We start from the raw sequence: 26,923 nt of genomic DNA on the forward strand, positions 1-26,923 counted from the left end.
GCAAGACTTGGCTAGGTGATTCTTCAGTTCATGTGGTATTAACTAAGGTTATTTAGTTCAGTAGGAGGATGTTGAGTCTGAAAAGTCCAAGGTCGCCTCATCCTCATGTTTGGCTCTTTGGTGGGGACAGAAGGAAACTCCGCTCAGCTGGGGTCAGGACTGGAGTCTCTACGTGTGGCCTTCAGTATGGAGGCTTCAGGGTACTAGAATTTCTTACATGGCAATTCAGGGTTCCAAGAGCGGGCATTTCAGGAAGCAAGGAGGACGCTTCCTGGCCTTTAGGACGGCCTCATATGCCTTACAGCATCATGTTGTGTAATCTGGTGGGCTCCATAAGCCTACCCAGATTCAAGGAGAGGACATAGACCCCACCCCATGAGGAGAGAAGGGCCAAACAATGTTTTAAAACCACCACCACTGTAAATAACAATTTGAGCCAGTAAATTATCATGTGGTTGACATTTATTGAATCTTGAAGGCTGAAGGAGTTGAAGGTTCTTACTCAACGTGAGTATCTTGTAAAAGCAGATCTGTTAGTGGTTTTGGGGGGCCTCCTCAAGTATAGCAGAGTTATTACACTGAATATTTAGTAGAGATTTCAGGATTCTACAGATATGCCAAAGTAGCTGAGAATTTGTTTTCTTCATCTATTCTTAGGAAGGCACTTCAAACTAGAAAGAGAAGAGCCAGCCTAGGCTAATAGTTATGAGCATATATTCTGAAGCTAGTTTGATCTGGATTCAAACCATTATCTTTAGGAAGATTACCCCTCTAAGCCTCAGTTTCTCATTTATAAAATGGATGAATAATAAGCCTCACAGGGTTACAGGGTCAAGGTAAGAAGTAGGCCTGCTGAATTGCTTCTCAGAATAAGTGAGGGATATTGAAAAAAAGGTAAGCAGTGGGTAAACGCTTTGGGAAATGTATAAATAGCTGATAATAAAACCATCACATTTAGGCTTTTCCAAAGTGATTTTCACAGAAATTGAAAGGATATTATAGAAACTGCAGTAAAGTATTATATGAAGAAAGGATTATGTGTTCCATTTGGGAAATGTTGAGTTTAACAAAATTCACAGTCTGTTGGGCTTCTTACTTCTTTCTTGCAGTTTTCTCAGAATCATTAATATTAATTGTGACTGTCCAAGAGGGGAGAAGTTGTATGCAGTGTTTTCCAAACTTATCCATTCCAGGACCATTTTTCTTATAGAAGCTCTTGGAGTTGTATTTCAGGGACACATTGATCTAATGACAAAGCAATACCAACATACACATTACAAATATGAACTTAAAAACAGTTGTATTTAAGAAGTGCATTAAAGTTACTTTCTTACAATTAATTATTATTAATATAACATTACCATATAAGGTAGGCTGGAAGTACTATTAGTTTTAGTTAAAAATGGTGACATATGAACAAAATACTGACACAGTTCAACATTGTAAACAGGTAAATTTCAGTGGAGGACCAGAATCTATGAATTTCTAGTCACAAGCGCTCCTTCAGATAACAACTAATTAATTAATTAGAGAAATATTGACTGATCATCTTCTTTGTGTAAGGTACTGTTCCAGGCACATTGAATAAAGCAGACAAAATTTTTGTCCTTGTAGAACTTATATTCTAGTTGGGTAAGACAGAAAATTAACAATGAGCATTATCAATAAGTAAATTATATAATCTATTAGAAAATGCTAGGTACTATGGCATAAACAGAGCAGGGCAAATAAAATAGAGAGTGTAGGTGGATTTCAGTGATGGCTTACAGTTGTAAACAGGTAGTCAGGATAGGCCTAACTGAGAAGATGGCATTTGAGTAATTATTTGAAGGAGATGCAAAGACCCTGAGACTAAGGACCAGCAAGGAAGATGGTATGGCAGGAACAGGTTAGGGAGGAGAAGAGTGATTAGAGATGATATCAGAAAAGTAATGGGGACCAGATTGGGCAGATCTTTGCAGACCAGCATAAGAATTTGTAGCCCTGAATGGGAAGGGAAGCTGTGTGGCCATGTAAGCAGAGGAGTGACATGATTGGACTTATACTTTGAAAGGGTCACTGGCTACTAAATTGATCAGAGACCATAGGGGGCATGAGTGGAAGTAGGACAATGGTGTACTATTACTATCGTTTAGGTCAGAGCCCACGATGGTGGTAGCAGTGGGTGTGGTAAGTGAGCAGGTTGCTATAGAATTTCTTTTCAAGGTGAGCAAACAAGATATCCTGATGCACTGCATGTGGGTGTGAGAGAAAGAGAGGAGTCGAGCATGACTCTTTGGCCTGAGGACTGGAAGGGTGGAGTTGAGAGAGTCATGTGAGTTGGAGAATGCTGTGGGCAGAGGAAGTTTTAGGGAAGAACAAAGTTTTGGAAATGTTAAACTTAAAATGTCTGTTATATATTCAAGTGAAGATATTGAGTAGGCAATCACCATGTATGAATCTAGACTTTGGGAATGCTATCTGGGCTGGAGATGTAAATTTGGTTGTTATTTGGTACATGGATGATGTTTATTTGGTATATGGATGACACTGGTTGACATCAGCACTGGTTCCTGACTTCTCGTATGCTTTGGGTCTTCCATCAGGACTCCGTCTGCAATCCCAGCAGTGGGCGGAGGTGGACTCCTGATGACCCTGACTCTTTGCGTGATGAGCATGGTCCACAGGAAGTGCCCAAAGGGGCAGGAAACCCCTGGTGTCAATGTAAAGGTTGAATGAATGAACTTATTGATGCATAGGCTGGGAGGAGATGAGAAACTGTTACTCTCAAATTCTTTTTCTTTCCTCCTCAGTTGTATTTTATAAAAAATTAGAGATTTGTATTTATGGAAACATTACTGGTCTTCTGTGCTTTTCTTATTTGGTTTTGAGTAATTATCCAATTAGCCTACCTTACAGGCTGCTATTGAATCTCCAGAGTTGGACCAAAAAGAATTCATCCCTCTGGATAAAAAATGAAACATTAGATGTTAAAAGTTTGATATTAATTGATTATTTAACCCCATTTCACTGCAGATGATGCTATCTGAATATCAGAGAGTGAAGTCAAAAATGCCTCCCATCATACAGCAACTGATGGTCCCTCATTTGGCCAAAGTGGATGACGCTCTCCAACCTGGCTTGGCTGCACTGACCTGGGCATCACTGAACATTGAGGTGTACTTAAAAAACGCTTTTGCAAAGATCAGTAAGTCTGTCTAAATGGTTATTATTTCACAATTTGAAAGACTGAAGTTTTAACTAATGTGTCATTTCTTATAGATACTGTGGATTTAAATAATGAATCTGGGAGTGTTATCCTTAAGCTGTTCCCTAAGGAGTTTTACAAAAATATATGAATTTATTAGTTTCCTGGGAACTATATATAGTCACTATTTAATCCCCAGAGGTGAATTACATTTGAAATTATACTTACTGTTGGACATTAGAGTTTCAGTAAGACCCTCAGTTTAAAGTTGGAAAACTATGACCCAGAAATGTTAAGTGGCTTGTAATGTTATATAGATGTAAGCAGTAAGGATGAGTTCAGGACCCAGTTCCTTCCAAAATACGTCTCCCCAGGAACTGAAACAAGAGGAAATTGGCAAAGATTCTAGAAGCAGTTGTTTATAAAAGGTAGAAAAGCTTCATAATAAGAGTTATCAGAACCCAATTGGAACAGGCTACCCAAGGAGGCTTTAGTCTTTGTAGAGATTAGGATTAGAATGTTAACAGTTTGGATGTCTTACTGGAGTTTGCTGGAGACAAGGAGACAGTTCCTGCAGAAAGTCTTCTTAGGTCTTGGATTCTGTTTTCTTTTTGTAATTTAAATGAAGTAACTGAGTTTGAAAAAAGATTAAGTTTCTTTGGAGGCAGAGTTTGTGGGGTTTTAACAGCAGCTGGGTTTTTTTATTGGGTTAGTGAGTCAACCCTTCTGTTTACAGGTGGTCCTTTGTATCATACCTTTAAGAGAGTTTTGGACAGTCTTCAAAATAACACACAGGACTTCTATTGATAGGATTTTGCACACTCTATGCATAGATGTTATATGGGTTTCCTGTTGCAATTTGTTACTGTAAACTTACTAACTTAAAATAACACAGTCATGGAAGTGAAAAGTCCAGAGTGAGTCTTATGGAGTTAAAACCAAGGTATCAGCAGGGATGGTTCCCTCTGGACACTAGGGAAGAATCCATCCCAGCTTCCACAGGCTGCCTGCAGCCTTTGACTCATGGCTGTTCCATCTCCAAAGCCGGCAATATATAGTATTTTCAAATCTCTTTCTCTTTGTCTCCCTGCTTCCATGGACCCATCTTCAGTCTGACTCTTACTCTCCTGCCTCCCTCTTACAAGGACTTTTATGACCACTTTGGCCCTACTTGAATAATCTGGGACCATCTCCATATCTCAGGACCCCTAACTTGATCACATCTGCAAAGTCCCCTTTGCCATAGAAGGAAGCATTTGCAGGGACTTTAGGATGTGGACATCTTTGGGTAGGTCGGGGACACAGATGTCCTTGAAGATGCTTTGAAGAATCAGACATTGTAAAGAATCTTATAGAGCACACATGCTTAAATGAAAAAGTGTTGGCTCTTATTTAGTAGTGAATAAACTTGGTATCTTGAGTAGCCCTTTAATTATTAGCTTAGAAATGATTTAAAACTTTTAGGGCTTTATTCTTTAGGAAAAAGAATGGTAGAAAGTAGTGTCAGAAAATGAATATACTGTATGGTATCTGTTGAAAAATGTACTACTCCTTAGATGGATATCCATTAACTGTCATTCTACTTTTGATGTAAGTTGTTTATTTCCTTCAGAATTGACCTTTCTGTCCAAGGAACATAGCATTGTATCACTTCAGCACAATTTCTAAAAATGCACCTTGTGATAGTAACAGTGAAAGAAAACGTGTGGGAATTTCACTTCAGTAAAAACTGTTGAATTCCTCCTGTGGATTAGGCACTGGGCTAAGTGTTTAAGATGCAAGGAGGAAAAGGATGGATTCTAGAAGCTAAGACTTGAGTAGGCAATACCGTGCACTCAGAGATGTACTTGTTGCCAGTTCAGGAGGAGGGGCCTCTCCATTGCGGGCTGATACACAGGAAGCTGCTTGTGGGAGATGTGTTTGAGCTCAGTGTTCAAGTATGAGTCAGAGTGAGGCAGGCTGAGAAAGCGGGGAAACTGGTGAAAGAAAGAACAGCTTGAGAAAACCAAGTGTGAAGCAGCAGTGTGGAGTGACTTTAGCTTGATTTTCCTGCTGCAGTTTAATCAGTGTTGATTTAAAAAAAAAACAAAATGCTTAATTTCTTTTATTTACTTATATTTTTTCCAAAGATGACCTGGAATTGCTGCTCGACAGGGTCAATGATCTGATTGAGTTCCGCATCTATGCCATTCTAGAAGAAATGAGTAACACACCCCTTTGTCAACTCCCCCAGGAGGAGCCACTTACCTGTGAAGAGTTTCTCCAAATGACAAAGGTTATTACAAGATGAATGTTTTAATTTAATTTTTTTTGTGGTCATTTTTCTATAAAGGGCATTTTTTGAATTGTAAATTACATTTTTTTTCTCTACCTGTGATTGGTCTGTGGTAGATGTGATTCAAACATGGAGCCTACTGACAATAATTTGAAAATGAGGAGGAATGTATCAGACGAGTTGCTTAGACATGCAGAGCAAGTCTTTTCTATTCAGATCAGTAGGAGGGAAATTGCTGTGTGAGATGTTTGTCATTTTTCCATATCTTTTGAAGAATAGAGCTGTTTTGCTGAAGAGCTTCTAGTAAGCTAGGGCTTATTAATAATATAATTGTTTTAAACAGGTTCTGGACAGAATTTCCTCTTTAAATATTTCTGTAGAGCAGCATTTCCTAAACAGGTGTTCTGGGGCACACAGTTCTGGAGCCATTGCTAGGAAGCTTGGGAAAAGTGGGGTCTGAGCCCAAACTGCTTTGGGTAGTGTGACCCACCCTCCCTTCCTCTTTCAGATTCTTATGCATTAACATAAAGGCCTTCAGAAGGTCTCTTAGAAGAACCCATTTAACTTCCTTTAACCCATTGTTTCTCAAACTTATTTGCAAACAGAATATTTTCTTCCTTGTGCCAGGATTAATTAAGATCCAGGAGCCATCCTCCATGAAGTGCCCCTTTGGGAATGTCACTTTAGCATCACTTACAATGTTCCCAGTGGGCATCCTGATTATAAGAACTCATCCATGATGATTTTAATATGGTATGTCAGGAGTCCCCAGACCATCCCCACTGGAAGGACTCATGAAACTCAGCATCTGGTTGCACTAAAGGCTAAGACTTATAACAGGATACACAGAGCAGAAGGAGGAGAGGAAGAGTTTGGAGGAATGCATGTGCAGGCTTCCTTATGCCTTCTCCCTCTCACGAGAGGCTGCACAGAGCTCTGTCCACCTCAGCAGCAAGGCTGTGATAACATGTGCAACATTCCTGCCCGGGGAAGCCCACTAGAGACTCAGAGCCAAGGCTTTTATTGTGTCTGGTCACGTAGGCACCCTCTGCCTAGCATGGGCCAAGGTTCCGGACACCCAGAAGGCAAGCAGGTGCTCAGCATAAACCACACTGTTTGCACAGGCAGTGTGTGTGCAGTGAGCCACTCCTGGAAGCTAGGGACCTGTGGGAACCCTCCCAAAATCTGGGCTCCCAGCTGCCAGCGAAAGACCAGCTTTGCCAGTGGTTTAGCGGTCTCAGGGCTGCCATGGCGACCTCTCTCTGCTTGTGCAGTCATCTTCAGTTCCTATCAAATTACCATTATATAGTCACCATTAAATGTCTGGATTCTGGAAATTCCTGTTTCCTCCTCTCAGACCCACCAACTGTGGGGAGATCCCAAATCCCCCTTGTCCCTCCTGTTCATTTTTCATACTTTTTCCCTCAGAGAAATCACTTGGCTTCGTGGTTTTAACATCACCCATAATCTTACGATTGTTTTATAAAAATCCAGTTATTTTAAATTGAAAAGTAAGTTTTAGAATATTTTTTAAAAATTGGAAAAATAGTACTTTTACCAATTATACAACCATTGTCTTAATTTGGGTGTATCACCTGTTTATATACCTCTTAATAAAGTTGTGATCCCATTATACATACAGCACACTTTGAATAGTGGGTTTTTTCCCCACTTATCATCTCTTTATGAAATATTTTTCATGTAGCTATGTGGCTTCCATAGCCACTGTTTTAATGATGCCTTCAGAATATTCTTTGGAGTTAGTGAACCTTAATTTACTCACTAGTTCCTTATTGCTGGACATTTAGATGGTTTCCAAAGCTTTGCTATTTCCCAAAAACTGCTGTGAACATATTTCTTTATGTCATGCTTTTTTTCTCCCTTTAGGAATGCTTTCTTCTCCAAAATAAACATTGGATCAAAGAATGGCTCTTCATTTAATACCTCCTAATACTTGTAGGCAAAGTGCTTTTCAAAAGGATGGCATCAACTTACCATGCCAACAACAATACGATAGTACCAATTTCATGATATATTTCAGCACTGTTTTATTATAATTATAACAAATTATTGTGATTTGTTAATTTAGGTTAAGTAGCAAAATCCTAAAACCAAATTTTAATTTGCATTTGATTATCAAAAATAATAATTACCAATACAAATAAATGACTCCCAGCATAAATGAATACATTCTTCTGAATTTGTTTCCTTTTTATGATTCATTTATTTCTTCAACAACCTTTGTGATGCTCACTCCTATGCAAATCACTGCTTAGGGATACAGTAGTGAACAATATAGATGAAATCCCTGCCATCATGGAACATACTTTCAAGTGGAGAAAACAGAAAGACAAACAAACAAAACACCAATAAATGCATAACATGTCAGGTGATGATAAGTTCAATGGAGAAAAATTAAGAGGTTAATGAAGAAATGGAGTGCCCAACAGAGTTGTGATTTTATGTTCATGGTCTGGGATGACTTCTGTGATTATATTTGAGCAGTGGGACTGAGAGAGCAAGCCATGTGAATGTCTTTGGGGAGGAGAATTCCAGGCAGAGAGAACAGTAAGTGCAAAGGCCCTGAGGCAGAAGATGCTTGTTATGGTAGCTGGAGGAAGATGTTGAGTTGAAGTTCATTGAGTGGGTTCATATCTGAGGGGGAAGATCAAGTAGAGAAGGAGAAAGGAATGATTGGTAAGTATGGTCTCTGGGGAAGTAGGAGATTCTGTGATTTAGAACCCAGGTTGTAAGATTCATCTGAAATAGAAGGAGAAACATTGCATTCACTGAAAAAAGGAGGGAAAGGGGTTAATGATGGAGGCCAGTTGGTCTTCTGGGTGAGGGCATGGGGTCAGGGAGTTGGGTGAGTCCCCAGGTGTGGCCTCCATTTGCTTTGTGCTATAGAAATCAAGGTTGTCAGCTGAATGTGATGGGGGAGGATGGTATAAAGATTTGAGGACACAGGTGTTTAAGGACACAGCTGTTCTGGGGCCTGGTAGAGGAACATGACCATAGTCACGTAGAATGATTCCTGGGTAGCATTAGGGACCTGGCTGAGTTTAGGGACTGTGAATTCCCAGTGCTAAGCACTTACATTGCCATAAACTGTGTGTGCAAGTGGAAGGGGTTGACCACCTGGTTCCTTTGGGCTGGGTTTCTCCTGGGGGGTCGCCATGGAAGGCTGAGGGAGTGAAGAAGGAAAGGGTATTGGCTAAGGAATGATTGAGATGAGGAATATGTCATTAGGAGAGAGTGTGTAGAGTCAGAGGATTTAAGATGCAGCCTTTAAAAAATATTAGCAGTCCCTCAGAGAACAAGGAACTAGTTTATGTGGAATGAGATGAGCAAGCTTAGCCACCAATAGTTCTGTGGTTATGTGTAATTTGTTGATTGATAATAATAACAAGCACTTTCTGAATATTACTTTGTGCCAGGCACTGTTCTTAGTATTTTACAAACATTATCTTACAGAATACTCCAATCCCAACAGTCTAAGGAAGGTTCTACCATAATCACTGTTCTACAGATTGGGGAACTGAGGCCCAAAAGGGTTTTCCTGAATCATGCGGAGCTAGGATTTGAACCTAAGTAGTTTGGTGCCAGAGTCTCTACTTGTTACTAGATGGTGCTCTGTTCCCTTCCTTGTCTAGCCTCTGACCAGCCTCTTTTTCATAACTAATCTCTGTGTAATTTTTCATAACTATCTCTGTCTCTTTTTCATAAATGTCCCTAGGTTAGGGATGGAGGTTGGTAGTTGGGTGAAGTTGTGAGTTGAGAATGAAGTTCTTATGGTAAAGAAGTTTAATAGTTTATTTCAGGATGTGTCAGAATGTTCCTATGTTAATAGTATCAGAATGCCATGTGCTTTGCAGTAGTGGAGTGGAGAATGTCATTGATGAGGCAGTAAATCAACCTTGAAGCTGATGTTTGTAGTAGATGGTCCACGGGCACATTAGAGAGTCTAAGATGAATAATGGTGGAACTTGGAATGGAGCTGGAGACTGTGACCAATGACAGGATCTATTGTTTCATGGGGTTATTTTCCAATTAGGTGGTAGACCACTGATACTGTCTATAGCATCTGTCTCACTGTCATCTATCTATCTATCTGTCTGTCTATCTATCTATCTATCTATCTATCTATCTATCTATCTATCTCTCTATCTCTCTATTATCTATCTATGTATCTATCTATCAATCATCTATCTACCAACCTACAGAATTGAGTACAGTGCGCCAATCATATTAGTTTATATTTGTTACATCTCATTCTTGAGAAATCTTATGGGAGGGGAGGGGAATATCTGAAATTAATTAGGGCTTGACTATGGCTTGTTGGCAAAGGTGAGGAGAGAAGAAAGCCTGGTTAGAATGGATTATGTGTAATGAAGGAAACTTCATTGAAAGAGAGGCTGCTGATGGCTTTTAGAGTTATTTTCTCCACGGCTAGAGAAGTAAGTATAATTTTGATCCATCCACACTGCTCCAGTTGGTTCCCCTATCTTGAATGCATTCCCTCCAGGACACCTGGTCTGGGTCAGTGTGAGGGGTGCAGCTGAACATTGTTGGAAGCCACAGTCCCATCCAGAGGCTGAGTCTATGGCATCACCTCTGTTACTGATGTGCTCTTAGGAGCTAGATAGACAGATATGATACTGTGCTAATTTTCTGTTTTGATAGAACCTTTGTGTAAATGGTGCTCAGATACTACATTTTAAAAGCTCATTAGTGGAGGAAGCAGTCAATGAGCTAATAAATATGTTGCTGGATGTGAAAGTTCCATCTAAAGAAGAAAGTGAAAAAGTATCCAATCTGAATAGTGCTGATTCAAAAAATGAAAGTTCAGGTAAGAGATGAGCTGAGGGAAGGGTCTTATTTTTCTAGGATGTTACTGAAAATCAGAATTTAATTTTCTACATAGCAATTCACTTCACACTTCCGTAAACACCCTCCCAATTTTGTGGTGCTGTTTATAACCTGAAATTGTGATTCTGAGGATATTGTGATGACTCTATGTCTTTAGCTCCAGTATTTTTTGTTGAACTCTACAAACATGTATTTTTCATTGGCCCTTGTTAACTGTCTTTGTATTTAGGTGTGAGCATGCATTTTTTTCACCTTATCAATACAGTAGGATGGATTATAGATTGGAATTCCCATTGGAGTATGTCCATCCTGGAGCAAGTCTTTTGTGGAACCAATGAGGACATTGAGAGGCAGAGAAGGGAGGTTATTGCCCCAAGGTTTCATAGCTGTTGGTGGAATAGAGAGCTCCAGCACCCAGACCCCTGCAGCCCAGCCTTGCTTATTAAGCTGTAGCTCCTGCCCTCTCTTGTTTCCTCACCTCGAGAAGGAAAGGCCTCCATCAGCTCACCTGGTGCCCCGGTTTCCTCTTGCTGTCCTTGGATGGCATCACTTGCTAAAAAGTGTGATATTTATGTGATGTTAAACTTGCAATTACAAGATAAACTTGTAATTAATCTTCATTTCCTTCTCTTTAATTGCAATTGATTTTTCCTCTTTCTTTTCAATCTTTCTTGATATTTCACATCTTGTAACAGTGAAAAGAGAAAAAGAAAATTCCCACCCCTTGACATCTTTCTTTAACACCCCAGCAGGCCTCCTACCTTTGTCGACAATCATTAGAAAGAAGAAAGAGGCTGAGATGTTAGAGGAAGAAGCCTGCGAGTTACTCTCTCATTTTAACCATCAGAATGTGGACGCTCTCCTGAAAGTTACAAGAAATACACTAGAGGCTATCCGGAAGCGTATCCATGCCTCCAACACCATTAATTTCCGGGGTAATGATGCCACACAGTTTGCCCACTGGCTGGCTAGGCATGGCAGCTGGTTGTCTGTGTATGTGTGTGTGTGTGTGTGTGTGTGTGTGTGTGCTCCTGTTATATTTAAATATTTGAAAAAACCCACCATATCTTGCATTATCCCAACAATTCTAAGAAGTAAATACTGTATTGCTCTCATTTTAAAACTGAGAAAACTGGAGCACAGAGAAGTTAAGTAATTTGCTTAAGGACACTTAAGTTTTGTCAACATAATAATTGAAATCACTTTTAATCTTTTTCTGATAAGATGAAACCATGTTAAATGAATTATTTTAAGAGGTGAAAGTCAAAAAACATATTGTTAAAAGAAGACATATACAAAGATAATTTTATTGTTAAATTATTAGGTTGTTAACCATTGTGGAAAGCAGTATGGAGATTCCTCAAAATGCTCAAAATAGAAATACCATTTGACCCAGGAATTCCACTTCTAGGAATTTACCCTAAGAATGTAGCAGCCCAGTTTGAAAAAAACAGATGCACCCCTATGTTTATCGCTGCGCTATTTACAATAGCCAAGAAATGGAAGCAACCTAAGTGTCCATCAGTAGATGAATGGATAAAGAAGATGTGGTATGTATACACAATGGAATATTATTCAGCCATAAGAAGAAAACAAATCCTACCATTTGCAACAACATGGATGGAGCTAGAGGGTATTATGCTCAGTGAAATAAGCCAGGCAGAGAAAGACAAGTACCAAATGATCTCACTCATATGTGTAGTATAAGAACAAAGAAAAACTGAAGGAACAAAACAGCAGCAGCATCACAGAACCTAAGAATGGACTAACAGTTACCAAAGGGAAAGGGACTAGAGAGGATGGGTGGGAAGGGAGGGATAAGGGCAGGGAAAAAAGAAAGTGGGCATTACGATTAGCATGTATAATGTGTGCGGGGGGCATGGGGAGGGCTGTGCAACACAGAGAAGACAAGTAGTGATTCTACAGCATCTTACTAAGCTGATGGACAGTGACTGTAATGGGGTTTGAGGGGGGACTTGGTGAAGGGGGTAGCCTAGTAAACATAATGTTCTTCATGTAATTGTAGGTTAATGATACAAAAAAAATAATTAGGTTGTTAGCCAGTCTTATAAAGTGAGAAAGATCATAATGCCATTCTCTCCAAAGCAGAACAGTTTTTTAAATTTTTGTGTCAATTTAGTAATTTCTAGCTGTTTTCTTCATTGTCCATACAATCATCTCTCCCACAGCACAATTTAGAAATAGGTGTTGCACTTCCCAGATGAACCACAAAAATCCATCAAATCTGGAGACACTCTGAAATTAAATTTTAAATTGAAAATAGTACAATATAAAATAACTAATTAAAATTGAAAAATAATAGAATAATAAAACCTTATTTATTTTGTTATTGGCATCAAAGGGAGAGCATCTCTAATACTTAATTAGAAGTGGATAAATAAAGCGGAAATATTAAAAAAATTTTTTGATTGGTGGCATGGCTTACTTTGTTTTGTTGGTCTTCAGAATGGAAGTTAGTTCTTTTATCTGACACAAGGATATAATTAAGACTGTTGGTTGTATGTTGAATTAAATGCTGATATTAAATCACATGCCTTTCCCAACTGTATATAAGTATTTCTAATTACATATATAAAATTACACATACATACACAAATCAGTATGTATATGTCTACACCTATACCTTTATCTATAGCCAACTTTACAAGCCCCTTGGATATAAATGTGGGTCACATTTGCTGTCTTCCCTACTCTTTAACTGCTCCTAGCTTGGATTATACACCCTGTGGTAGAAAAGTCATTTTTTATTTGAAATTCCAAATGGGTTATTTGTTCTGACTGCGGCTTGTTCTGATACCCTTGTTCTTTATGCCTTGCTTACTTATTCTACATTTAATTCATTTGCTGGCATCCTGTTATTCGCACAGTATCATTTTCAATATTTTAGGTAAGAGTTTCCATAATTAAGGCTGATCCCACCCGGCGGGTGTCCTTTATGGAGGGCAGACCAGCAGATTGTAATCAGCAGGCAATGGCGTGGGTTTCACCAAACTATTGTGTTACTTCGAGCAAAACTGGATCCTCCACTAGGAAGATCATTCATTCAACAAATATTTGTCTGATTATATATCTATTTTGTACTATTCTGGTACTTTAATTTTTCTGGTTTAAAATGAAATGAGTCCCGTTTTAAATGAAAAGTATTAAAGTCCCTGTTTTGTGTTAACTCAGGCAGTAACAGTGCATCTAAGATGAAGCAGAACAGTCTGTCCATTTTCCGGGCAAGCATCACTCTGGCTATTCCCAACATCGCCATGACCCCGGCCCTGGAGGATGTACAGCAGGCGTTGAACAGAGCGGTGGAGTGCATCGTCAACGTCACCAAGGGGGTTAGACAGTGGAGCGGCGAGCTGCTGTCCAAGGTACGTGTGGGATGAAGAAATTATGTCATATGGAAGCTGCTTCTTTTACAGATGGGACTGAGCTGAAAAATATCCTTTTATGTTGTAGAAAAAGATGCATGAGAGAAAAATGGCTGCTTTGCAAAATAACGAAGACAATGATTCTGAAGTTGAAATGGGAGAAAACGAGCCTCAAGGTAAATGTTCTTTTCGTTTTTCTTAACTAGTCATTGTAAACCAACTTTATTGAGCTAAAATGCATTTCCCCTTGCAATTCTCAAATTGGTTTCGATTGGAATATTAATCTCTGAGCCAATTTTAAGCTTAAAAAATTTAAAAATCCATGTATTTTAATATCACTATTATAAAGAGTGTATTTTTAGTGGATATGTTACAGTTGTGGCCACAGTACTGACTGCTGGTCCAATGTAGTGATGAGAGCTGGGAGCAAGAAGGATTTTAGTTTCACAGTTTAAAGAGAAACTTATATCATCCCACTGAATGTTTCCTGACAAATAAGGGATATTTTGTATTGTGACCCATTATGCATCCTCCTTTGCTAACATGTAGTGATTTTTGCTCTGGTTTTCATTAATAATCTGTAAAATTAGGGGACATATGATATCCAAGTTGCTAATAATATTAAATATTGTCTTTAGTCCTGAAACTCCTTCTAAAGCAACCCCACAAACAGCAGAGTCCATGTAATTTTCAGTTAGTACTCATATCCCCTGAGATAATAAATCAACTAATCATGAGCAGGAAACGGAAGCAAGTTCTTCTTTAAAATAGGCTGTTACGGGGGAGGATAGCTCAAAAAAACTTAACCTACAATTTAGAATATTATTTATTTTAGCTAACAAAGCATATTTTACTGTGTTAATTCAATTTTTGTATTATTTGGAAATATTGCTTTACTTCCTAGAATATTTGAAATTCAGAATTTTCTAAACTCAGAATATGTTGAATCATGAATTAAATCTTAAGTTGAGGAGAAAAAATGTTTAATGAAAAGTTGTATGTATGTTTTTGTCATGACAAAAGAGTGTTAAATAAAAAGAAATAAGCTGCATCTTTTAAAAATAATGGCTTTGAGAGATAATTTACATAAAATTCACCCTTTTACATTTAGTGCTTTTTAATCTATTCACAGAGTTATATAATCATCACCAATATCTAATTTTAGAACATGTTTATTACCCCCAAAAGTGACCCTGTACCCATTAGCAGTCACTCCCCATTCCTCTTACACTAGTCCCTGGAAAAAGCTAGTTTATTCTCTGTCTTTATGGCTTTGCCTATTCTGGACATTTCATATAAATGGAATCATACTATATGTGGTCTTTCATAGCTAACTTCTTTCATTTAGCACACCCTTTTCAAGTTTCATCCATGCTGTAGCATATTGCAGAATAATATTCCATTGTATGGATATACCACATTTTGTTTATCTATTCTTCAGTTGATAAGCATTGGGATATTTCCACTTTTGAACTGTTATGAATAATACTGCTGTGAACATTTGTGTAAAGTTTTTGTGCAGACATATGTTGTCATTTCTTGTGGGTCTATACCTAGGAGTGGAATTGCTGAGTTATATGGTAACTTTATGTTTAACATTTTGAGGAAGTGCTAACTGTTTTCCAAAGCAATCGTACCATTTTACCTTCCCACCAGCAATGTATGAGGGTTCTATTTTCTTTTCTTTTTCTGCATCTTCACCAACAGTTGTTATCTGTCTTTTGATTATAGACATTCTTGTGGGTGTGAAGTTGTATCTCACTGTGGTTTTGATTTGCATTTCACTGTTGACTAATGGTATTAAGCATCTTTTCATGTCTTTTTTGGCCATTTGTGTGTCTTGTTTAGGAAAGTGCATATTCAAAATCTTTGCCCGCAATTTTAGAAATTGGATTATTTGTCTTTTTATAAGTTCTTTGAACATATTTATAATGGCTGATTTAACACTTTTTTCTAGTAATTCCAGTATTTGGGCTTTCTCATGTATAGTTTCTATTGAGAGCTTTTGTTCCTGGTAGGCCCTACTTTCCTGTATCTTTGCCTGTCTCACAACTTGAATTCTTTTGAATACTTGCTATTTTAAAGAATGTATTATGGCGACTATGAAAATCTGATTCTCACCTCCCCAGGGTCTGTGGGTCTACAGCGGTGGTTCCTGTTTCTTCTTTATTGACTTTTTTAATCCTGTAGAATCTGACTTTCTTGTGTTGTGCATTAGTGTAGCGTCTGCTTGGCTGGTTTGGTGGTTGGCTAAGGGTTGCACAGAGATTGCCTGAGACCCAGTGAGCCTCCAGCCCTGACTTAGGGACTCTGGGTGTGTTATCCTGGCAGCTCTGTGAGTCTTCAACATTGCCAGAACCTGTATTTCACTGGCTGTGCAAGGCCTCAAGCTTGGCTGAGTAAAAAGATGCAGGCATTTTTAGGTCTTCCCTGGGCATGTACACAGCTCTGTACATATGCATGACCTTCTAGAGCCCCAGGAATATGTCAGGGCTTTATCATGCCCTCTGCAGATGTCTCATTACCCAGATTTTTAACTTTTCCGGCCAGTAATTCCAGTTTTCTGCCCCAGCTGATACCATTGCCTCAGGAATCTGTGAAGTTAATTGTTGATGACAGTTTTTTAACATATGCCTTCAGGACAGGGATTTTTTTTTCACCCAATTCTGAGGTCAAATAGAGATAAACTATAATGAAGGCTTTTCCAGAGGGCCCCCAGACAGGTCAAAAAGGGACATTCTGTGGGGGCTTCTCGAGGGACTCCAAATGCAGCCTGGCCCCTTGGGACCTGAGCTGCAGCTCTCATGGCCACAGTGGTGCAGGGCTCCTGTTTCTCAAGCCCACCACTTAGCCTGTGAGGGGGTAGTGAATGCAGAGCAAGTTAAAGCACTGTGAAGCTCAATGTTGTTACCATGATTTCAGCACTTTTTCTTGAATAAACAAACACTCCTTGGATTGTTGCAAGTTTTTGTTAATTTCGAGAGTTCTGAAAAATTGGTACTGACAAACTTTCCAACTGTTTTCAATTGCTTTTATAAAGATTTTCAGAGATCCTTACTTTACGGTTACAGAAATCCCCTTATCTTTTTAAACCATGTCCCCTATACTGTTGATGTAAAGTTTTCCTCTCTCTCTCTCTTTTTTTTTTATTGCTTTTAGATACCTTTGAGATAGCATCTGTAAACTTACCCATTCCCGTGCAAACCAGGAACTATTATAAGAATGTTTCTGACAACAAAGAGATTGTAAAATTAGTGTCTGTGCTTAGCACAATCATCAACTCCACCAAAAAGGTATGCATACAACATGCAACATGTGTCCATGTGAAGCTGAACATCACAAGCTTATCCAGCCTATAGCCTTTGTCTTACACCCTGTATCTGCAGTGAGTAGCTTATGGAATGTTGTTCGTGCTCAACAAATGTTTAACTATAGATTTTTCATTCTATATCCCCAGGTGAAAGACTACTATTATTCCTGTATTTTATATTGTGTTCTGTTTAATGTCTTTAGCCTATTTATTTATTACTACAAATAAGTCTGTTACAAAATTTGATATGTCCCAAACCACAAGTCAGACTGGTGTTACAATTCACCCTCAGTCAGTGATATTAGTACTAAATAGTATCATTTGAAATAGAATAAGATTTACACCCACATTTTCATACTTGTGTAGTCTGGCATTATTGGATGAAGTAAAGTATCATGAAATTTCAGATGAAAATTTGTGTATATTGCCATGTGGACATAAGATAATACTGAGAAGAAAGAAAATATTAGTATTATCAATATAGACTCGTACTGGACATGGATATAAGTTCAGTTTAATTTTTTCTTCCATATCTACACTTCTCTCAACTTTCCCTTTTTTGTTCAGGCAAATCTGTTCTTTCAGTCAAAAAGACTCAAAATGCTGAAGTCAATTTCTACTTAAAAATCTCTATATTCACATTGCCATTAAGATCTGTTGACTCTTTAAAAATTTTTGTCAGTGTTGAGGGAATAGTTGCCTCTCAGTAAATACATTTTTTCTATTATACAGTTTTGGTAGAATTGGTTTCATTTATTTGAAAGGATTTTGAAAAGCTGTCATTACTGTAACCATGTGAAGAAATATTAAGTTTAACTTTAATGTGTTCCTAAGGGAACTGGAAACTTTTGCATTTATGCACTTTCAATTTTCCTTTCTTAATATATTTAAGGTCTTATATTTTATTTTTCCCTAGGGACTATGTTCACATAATTAAATTTAACAAATATTTATCTAGTGTTTAGTTTATCAAGCTTTATACTAAATGATAAAGGTAAGTAGAGTGTTCTTTAATGATAATAAACATTCAGATATATTTTCAAATGTTTCAGTAATCATGGAAAATACAATAAAATAAGTCAACAATGAAGTTCATTACTTGCTCTGAATATAAGCAGCCACTATTATGAAAATGTAAGGGTAAGACATGAAACTTGAAATGAACATACTGCTGGCAACACAGTGCTTATCTCTGTGTTCCTTTGGTTGCATTTGCTTTTATATTATATGAAGGAAATGTACACATCTTAGTCTGCTTTAAAACAGTAGATACGGTTAGCACGTAGAATAACTTGAAGGGCTTTTTTTAGATTGTTAGGATGAACAAATTGTTTCTGGAAGAACAAATACACACTTATTCATAGTACAGACATGACCAGCCCTCCACAGTCATAGACAGATCCGAACAACTCTGCTTAGCTACAGAAAATCCTATCATCTCTGCCCCTTTCCTCTTGCCATAGACGATTGGATCATTCAGTACATCCATAGGCTTCCCATCAACTTACAGCACTGACTGGCTTGAAAAGATGAGCTGGACCAAACAATCATATAACTTGGCAAAAAAAGTAACTTAAGCAGAACAGCTCTACATATGTAGTTCATGTAATTTTTCATTTAAGGTCTAGGTTACTTCTACTCTAAAAAGTTCTAATTTAATAAAGACTGACACTTTCAGATAAAATAAATGAGAGTCTAAGCTTATTTAATTAGGGTATGTTCTGAAAAAAAAATATGCCCAATAGAGTTAAGTTAGTAGTCAGTTGAAAGATAACTTTAGGCCTTTCTGCTATAATGCAATAAATGGGTTTCTGAAAATCTGTTTTGCAAACTTTAATATACTGGGGATATATTTAATATAATGGGGATTATGAGAAAAGCAAGGTTGAAGCAGATACACAAAATCTAGGAAATTTTTTAACCAGAGTAGGGACAAAGACAATAGCAATTAGAGTAGAATATTAACCTGCTTTAATAAGTATAGAACTTTGTTATCAAAAGGTGGAAGAAACTTGATAGAAGGTAGTGTAAGAAACAGTTAAAGTAGCTGAGTTATGGAAACAAGGATAAAATGTACAAAGATCAGGTCGAACTATGCCAAGAACATTCTTAAAACAAAGTGGTGACCAAACTGGCATGAAAGGAAATAGTGAAGGGGCATGGCACACAGGTTTGTGCCCCTCTGTGGCTTTCAGCTTTAGATGGTATAAAACAAAGTGCTGGGAAAAATAAGCAGTGTGTGGGGTCTCTATGAAGATTCCCCTAAAACTTAGTAAGGAATCAAAAATTTTTTGAAGATTTGGAAATGTGTACTATGTTCCTGGGTAGGAAGATTTAATATCATATGGGTGTCAATCCTCATTCAATGAATCTATGCAGTTTATATGATTCCATGCAATCTCTCAATGGGGTTTGATGCTGGATATATTCTGTGTGCCGTTCCAGATCTCATCTCCACTCTCTGACCTTAGAAAACAAGTCAGTAGGTTTCTGCTGAGGCTTCCTGTTGACTTGACCAATGACAGCATCTTGGAGGAGGTCCAGGGCATTGAGGGTGGGGAAGAGAGTGACCTCAGAGTATCTTTTCCCATAGCATCTTCTCTGAGGCATGATTCTGAGTTGTGGATTTTGACCTAAGGTGTAGTTCCAATCAAAATGGTCTTCACTGACTCTTTTTCTAGTTTCTAGACACTGTCTCCTTCTTCTTTTGACTAGAGATGGTTATAGCTTCATTGTTACTAGTCATGGATTACTGTTTACCTATTCTATCTATTTCCAGTTCTGTGACATTTCTAACTATTCATACAGTTCCTAATTAAACATTTTAATATATCCATGGGAACTATAAGCAATTGGCCAATATTCACTTTTACCATGATGTCATTTCTAATTCTTGCCTCTCAATACAAATCTGTTTCTTGTATTGTAGGAAGTTATCAAATCCATGGATTGCTTCAAATGCTACAATCATATTTGGCAAAAAGAGAAAGAAGAAACCATTACGGCATTAATGATGAAAACCCCCTTGCTTTCTGAATTTGAATCCCAGATTCTCTATTTCCAAAACCTAGAGCAGGAGATTAATGCTGAGCCTGAGTGTATCTGTGTGGGTGCCATCGCTCTGTACACAGGTTGGTTCATTTTCTTCCAGGCAGTCCTAAAACTTCAACAGTATTGTTCTGTTTACTAGATTAGTATTCCAGAGAGTTCTAGCTATCTTAAATACTGACTTCCTTTTTATGGGCTTCAAGCTTTAAGACCAGTTTGTAGATTTGTTTTTAATTCCCTTAATTAATGCATAATTATATACTCGGGACTCTTGTGAACACTTTGCTGCTAAACCTTGGAAGCAAATACTAATTAAGAGAAAGGGGATAAGTCTGTTGTATTTGGGATTTAAATGTACTCTTTAATAAATAATAACAGACATTTGAGGCTTATCTCCAATGGTTTTGATTGTGCTTTTTTTTTTTCAATTTTGAAATAATGTTTTAAATTGTTATAGAAAACAAGCTTGATAAAGTGAGTGAATATATAATGATTAGGAAAAACTAATTTTTTTCTGGTTTGATTTTTCAATTAAATGTTAAGGGGCTGTAAGTTGCAAAGTAGTTACTGTTGGTGAAAAATAGCATTATGTCTTATACTGGTTCAAGTTTTTCAATTTCATGACTGACCTGGGGACATCGGGTTTTGCAGCTGACCTGAAGTTTACGCTGACGGCTGAGACAAAGGCCTGGATGCTTGTCATTGGCCGTCACTGTAACAAAAAATATGGGAATGAGATGGAAAACATTTTTACACTCGTCGAGGAATTCAATAAGAAGCTGAATCGTCAAATTAAAGACCTAGATGACATTCGGATTGCGATGGCAACACTGAAAGAAATCAGGGAGCAGCAAATCTCCATTGACTTTCAAGTAGCACCTATCGAGGTAACTGATCATTGGTTCATTATAGAAATAGCTCCACCTGTTGAGTGATACTAGCTTAAGTATCAACCAGGTCTGGACAGCAGTTACCTAAGAACAGCAGTTTCAGTAATGAGAATACCTAACCTTATAGGGCGCTTTCGAGGAGGAAGTTCTTGTGCTTTCCATGACACCAAAAGTCCCTAAGGGTGGAGCCTGAGATGAGGATTTCTGTACAAGTGATGTTTCGATGAGTGCTCATGGGAGAAGAGGGGTGAGGGAAGCATGAAAGGATGAGGTTGGGTCTGGGGTGAGGGACTGAGTGAAGATGTGATATTCATTGTACGCTGACTTCAGTGGGATCCCACGGGGAGCTCTGGAGTGTGAATTGTCACCCGATGCAAGGGGACTGCCCCTTCTCTCCCCAAGCCACTTGGTCATTGACCATTATCTCCCTGTGAGGAGGCTCTCATTTAGCTGAGGACAGTTTTCCAGGGAAAGAGACAGCTGTGATCCCTACAGTGAACACTCCAGGCAGTCGGGGATGGGAATACCAGCTGGTAAACAGGACCTGGATGGGTATTAACTCGTTTAATCTTCATGGAAACCTGTACTTAATCCAGAAGGTAAATGGGGCTCAAAGAAGTTATGCAATTTGGGTAGTGTGACAAATTATTTTTTTTTAATTACACTGTATCATATCATCTTTTCTAGATGAAAATGTTTTATCAGGAATGGGTCACTGTATTTATTCTTTTAAATAGGACTAGTATAATTGTAGCGTTAAAACAATTCCAGACAAAAAAAAAGTTATATTTTTTTATCACACCACAACTTGAATGTCTGGATTTAAACTCTTCCTGATGCTCAGAATCATACACTAGTCTCACATATTCTGCATCTCTCTTTGAATTTTGGAAAATTTCAGACTACCACAAAAGTGGCTCAGACAACTATGGATTTGCACTTTGGCTGTGTAGGGTCAGGGAAATCACATGGTGTTGTTCTTGGGAATTGAAATACCAAGCAAAGAGTTCCTGCTTTGTGTAAGACCAGGGGAGTCCCTGGGGTTGGAAGAGAAGGCCCAGGGAGTTAAGACAAAACTGTTGTCAAGTAGTCAAGGTCAAAATGCAGTCTTTCTTACTGATGGAACTTATTTGGAATGCATGATTCAGTGTGCAGTTCCCATATTTCCATCACTTTAAACCCATATACACTCACCATGGGCTTCTGAATAAAAATCCCAGCATTGTTGTGCTGACTCTTGCATCGGAGAGAAGCAGTGCTGAAGAGCTGCAGGCCTCTCTATTACTCTGCTCCGTGTTATTGGCATTGGGGTGCAGGCCAGAGGCATTGCATTTGAGGAGAAAGAGGGAAGAGGTAGAGAGGCACTGGGCCAGGTCTTGCCGGCCTCAGCAATCTTTGCCCCAGAGCAACAATCAGGTATTTATTCTACCTGTATGGGGAGGAGTCATGGTGGGGGAAGGCACCAAGGATATTTAAGGAAAATCCTTTCTCATGAAAACCAGACTTTGCCCTATTTTAATCTTCTATCCAGTGACTCAGCCCAGGCTCTGATTCATGAATTCCTTGTCTCGTGTATTACTACTGGAACCTCTTACCGACAGTGTGCAATGAGATAGAGTTAAAACTGATTTATTTTATTTTAACAGTAGCAATTAAATTGTTTCATGTTTTTCTTTTCATTGACTTGATATTATTTTGCAGCCTTCAAATAAGTAAAAATACCTTTTATTTGTATAATGATTTACAGAAAATGCATTTGAAATGCTACTTTTGTATTCACAAAACTTCTGTGAAGCAGCCAGGGAATTTTCTCATTTTACAGATTCAGAAACTGAAGCCTAGGGAGGTCAATTGCTCATTTCAGCTTTTACACTTTGCAAGCAAAATCAGTAGAACTCTCTGGGTGGTTTCCCTATTGTGATGCTCTTTTCCATTCTAACATGTCCAGAAATGCTTTACTAAAAGAGTATGTAGATTTATGCATCTGACTGGCAGAAATGAAATTTTCCTTCTTTTGTGTAGGAATCCTATGCTCTGCTTAACAAATACGGGCTTCTGATAGCAAAGGAAGAGATGGACAAAGTGGATACTCTACGATATGCTTGGGAGAAGCTCCTGGCACGTGCTAGTGAAGTTCAGAATGAATTGGTCACTCTGCAGCCTGGTTTTAGGAAAGAGCTTATTAGCACCGTGGAGGTCTTCCTCCAAGACTGTCACCAGTTCTATTCGGACTATGATTTGGTACAACCCTATCTTTCTCTGTGTGCTTTTTTTTGGGAGGACTGAGTAGAGTATGCAAAAATGTAATTTATGTTTAAAGATTATGTGTCAAATTTAATGAAATTAAATTCCAAGGAACTCCCATTCCTAGGAACAGGAACTTTATTTTCAGAAGAGTGAAGGCATTTCTCCTTCACAATTCTTTCCCCTTAGAGGTCATCCAGAGTTAAAAGTGCTGCTCACTTAATATTGGTCTGTTGCTGAAGCTGTTTGGTAGCTTTCTAAATTTGTGTAGACAAATGTTATTCATGTACAATTATAATGGCCATCCTCCCCACAGCATTTACTGGCTCCACAGTACTGTAGAGAACCCAGCATGTGCTAGGCGCTGCCCTTGGTGCTGAAGACCCAAAATTGGACAACAGAGAGAGTACATATTTAATCACACATATATGAGCTTTAGCCAGAATCTTCCACTGGGAATATATTGTGTAATAAAACCAATTTCTAGCCAGCTATAATGTGCTACAGAAGGGAAAATTGTAGGGTAAAATTAACTAGTAGCACAGCAAAGCAGAAAGTTAATTAAATTACAAGATTGGACACATGCACTAACTTCATGGATGAAGAAGCACAGAAATTCACATAAAGGTGTGCTGATGTACAAAAACCTGATTAGAATGCTAAGATCATAGGTCACTTTACAAATAGATATTAGAGTTGTGAGATTTGTGCATTATGTGATGTTGGTGTTTCAATTCAAAACCAGGCATTATGCGTGCTTCTTGTGGGTAGTTATTGACCCTTCTTTGCCTATGTCACCTGAGAAATGCATAGCTCATACTTTTAGTTTTCAAAATTTCTTGACATTTGGAAGCTGTGGCATTAATTTGGCTTTATTAGGCTTGAAAATATTTCCAAATGAGTCATTTTCTTATGTCCTTTCTAACAAATAAATTTAAGTTTCCTATTGTGTACATATGCATGAAAGCTAACTTTGGTACTCAAATACTTTGAGATCATGAAATTTGTATGCAAACATGACACTATTTTATGTGTATTTTAACTTTTTGTTTCAGAATGGTCCAATGGCTAGTGGCTTAAAGCCCCAGGAAGCCAGTGATAGGCTTATCATGTTTCAGGTAATCTTTAAAGATTCTATGACCTTCTAAGCAAGAAAAAACTTGATTTGTTTTAAATACATACTTCCTCCCTTAATATAGAAAGACATTGTGGAATATGGTATGCACTTACATTTTAAGAAATAAGATTTGGTGTGGTTATAATTAGAGTTGATTTTTATGTAATAATTAAACTCATTTAGTATTCCTATTTACTTGTGCTCAGAGATCATACATGTTTGCTTATTTACCGATCTTTTTTCTCTATTTGCATGTTTATTCATGTTAATCATTCTGATGAATTTTCACTTGTGTTTGCATTAGAATCAATTTGATAATCTATACCGGAAATACATCACCTATACAGGGGGAGAGGAACTTTTTGGTCTGCCAGTTACAAAGTATCCTCAGCTCCTTGAAATAAAGAAGCAACTAAATCTTCTACAGAAAATATACACTCTGTACAACAGTGTCATTGAAACTGTAAATAGCTATCATGATATCCTTTGGTCAGAAGTGAATATTGAAAAAATCAACAGTGAACTTTTAGAGTTCCAGAACAGGTGAGAAATTAATGTTTAACATGCCCAGAGCCTGCTATTGAACCTCAAATGCTTTCTTCTTTGAAAGGCTGTCAAGTTCTGTTTTCACCTTGGATGCTTTGAGCACTCATTGTGCTGCATTGCTGTTGTTCATTGACATCACCCTTGTCAAATGCTGTTTATTAGTTATCCCTGTGTGTACCTGGTGAGACAAGCACATCCTTTAAACCTGGATGAATCTTGTCAGGGGCTTTTCTACAGCCTGGAGGAAGCTGAGCTCTATTTATATTATACTTATCAAACATTTGAAGTTTGTGTTAGATGACTCCCTGGAATAAAAGTTAAGAGCCTTATGATTTTCTACATCCCTTCTGGTGTTGAACTCAAAGAAAATGGAGGGTCATTTGTTGTATTTTTTAGTTGACAGCTTGATATATGATGCAATGCTTTGTACTTAGTAGGGTCCCAGTATGTGGTTGTAGAGTTGAGTTGAATTGGGAGGCACCTCTGTCCTTTCAAATAATGCCTTTTACTTAGTTAATTTTTATGAGGGAATTGAAAAAAAAAGCCTTTCCCAATTGGAAGGAGCAATTTTCTATAATGTAAAAGTAATTATAGTAACAGATACATGCTGAGTCATGACATTTAAATGTGTGATAGGTATTTAAAGTGACTGTTTTTTATAGACACGCTAGCGGACCATCTTATGTTCTGTTGGGACATCCAGGCTTATGTTCAAATGACCTTTCATGGCGGCTTCCATTTGTAGGTGTCGGAAGCTGCCCAGGGCCTTGAAGGACTGGCAGGCTTTCTTGGATCTGAAGAAGACCATTGATGATTTCAGCGAGTGTTGCCCGCTGCTGGAGCACATGGCCAGTAAGGCCATGATGGAGAGGCACTGGGAAAGGATAGCTGCTCTCACTGGGCACAGTCTGGATGTGGGCAATGAAACTTTTAAGTTAAGAAATATCATGGAGGCACCTCTTCTGAAATACAAAGAGGAAATAGAGGTACAGTTGATAGGTGGTGTGGTTGGAAATTGGAAGAGCTCAGGGGATTCATTTGGTAGCATTTCTACATTATGGAATGCCGGGCCAGTAAATAATGCTAGGACAGTTAAAACTCTTTTTCTGGTGTTCAGCTGTTAATTCTTTCAACACATGTTTATGTGATAAGTTCTGTGTTAAGTTCTGGGGATATAAAGATGCATTCCTGCATTCATGGATCATTAAGTAATTTCTATAATTAAATAATTGGACAAATAAAGGTATAGTTATAAGCTGTGGTAAATACCATTGAAGTAAAAGCAGGCTGCTCTATTAGAGCTTACAGTAATGGGGTTGACCTGTTTGGGGTAGGGAAGGAGTAAAGGTGGGGAAGATGGGGGTACACAGGCGTGACTAGTGGGGAAGTGTGCTTGTGCAGTGAGGGTGTGAGGGGCCTGGAAAGTGTGAAGAAGACAGTGTCAGGCAGATGGAACAGCATGTGTGAGAGGTCTAAGGCATGTTTGGGGAGCCAGGTGAAGGCCAGAGTGGCTCAGATGTGGGGTGGGGGAGAGAGGAGACAGCAGAGGAAGGGGAGTGGGCGTGGGGCTAGAACATGTTACCGGTTTCGGTCTTTGGAACAATGCGGAGCAATCTGGGAGATGTATTTGCAGAGGGGGCTGACATTGCTGGATTTGTACGTTGTAAATATCACTCTGGTAGCTGTGTGGGGAGAAGATTAGATGAGGGCAAGGGGGAGTCATGGAAAAACCAACTGGGAGTTGTGTGTAAGAGTATCCCAGACGGGAGATAACGGTGTGTTGGATGAGGGGTCCGGTAGGGAGGCTGGAGAGGGGAGAAAAGAGTGTAGAGATCTTTAGGAGGTAAAACTGCATAGGATTTGGTGACAGAGGCATCATAATGGGCGAAACAAGCAGAGAGGCTAAGGATGAACCCTAGGTTTCTTGCTAGGAGATCTAGATGGATGTTAGTGCTTATCACTGAGGTAGGAATAAGGTTGAGTGACAAGGTCAAAGACTATGAGCTTCATTTGGGGCATGAATTTGATGATTTCACAGATTGTATTTGGGGCTT

At 38.4% G+C, this 26,923-nt stretch overlaps 1 protein-coding gene across 3 annotated transcripts in view; it reads left to right on the forward strand.

Moving 5' to 3' along the window:
• The window catches only part of DNAH5 (dynein axonemal heavy chain 5), a 257,848-nt gene that overhangs the window by 94,581 nt on the left and 136,344 nt on the right, over nucleotides 1-26,923 (forward strand). For all 3 annotated transcript variants that reach the window (XM_057496308.1, XM_036896717.2, XM_057496315.1), the window contains exons 16-28: nucleotides 3,016-3,187; nucleotides 5,317-5,462; nucleotides 10,146-10,311; nucleotides 11,084-11,266; nucleotides 13,524-13,714; nucleotides 13,803-13,890; nucleotides 16,874-17,007; nucleotides 19,954-20,155; nucleotides 20,724-20,959; nucleotides 22,985-23,203; nucleotides 24,262-24,324; nucleotides 24,628-24,866; nucleotides 25,615-25,855. In XM_057496308.1, the coding sequence (XP_057352291.1) occupies nucleotides 3,016-3,187; nucleotides 5,317-5,462; nucleotides 10,146-10,311; nucleotides 11,084-11,266; nucleotides 13,524-13,714; nucleotides 13,803-13,890; nucleotides 16,874-17,007; nucleotides 19,954-20,155; nucleotides 20,724-20,959; nucleotides 22,985-23,203; nucleotides 24,262-24,324; nucleotides 24,628-24,866; nucleotides 25,615-25,855 (2,280 nt within the window). The remainder of the gene's footprint in view (nucleotides 1-3,015; nucleotides 3,188-5,316; nucleotides 5,463-10,145; nucleotides 10,312-11,083; nucleotides 11,267-13,523; nucleotides 13,715-13,802; nucleotides 13,891-16,873; nucleotides 17,008-19,953; nucleotides 20,156-20,723; nucleotides 20,960-22,984; nucleotides 23,204-24,261; nucleotides 24,325-24,627; nucleotides 24,867-25,614; nucleotides 25,856-26,923) is intronic.

Source organism: Manis pentadactyla, chromosome 2 (assembly GCF_030020395.1).
Source record: "Manis pentadactyla isolate mManPen7 chromosome 2, mManPen7.hap1, whole genome shotgun sequence".
In the NCBI taxonomy this organism is placed as follows: Eukaryota; Metazoa; Chordata; class Mammalia; order Pholidota; family Manidae; genus Manis; species Manis pentadactyla.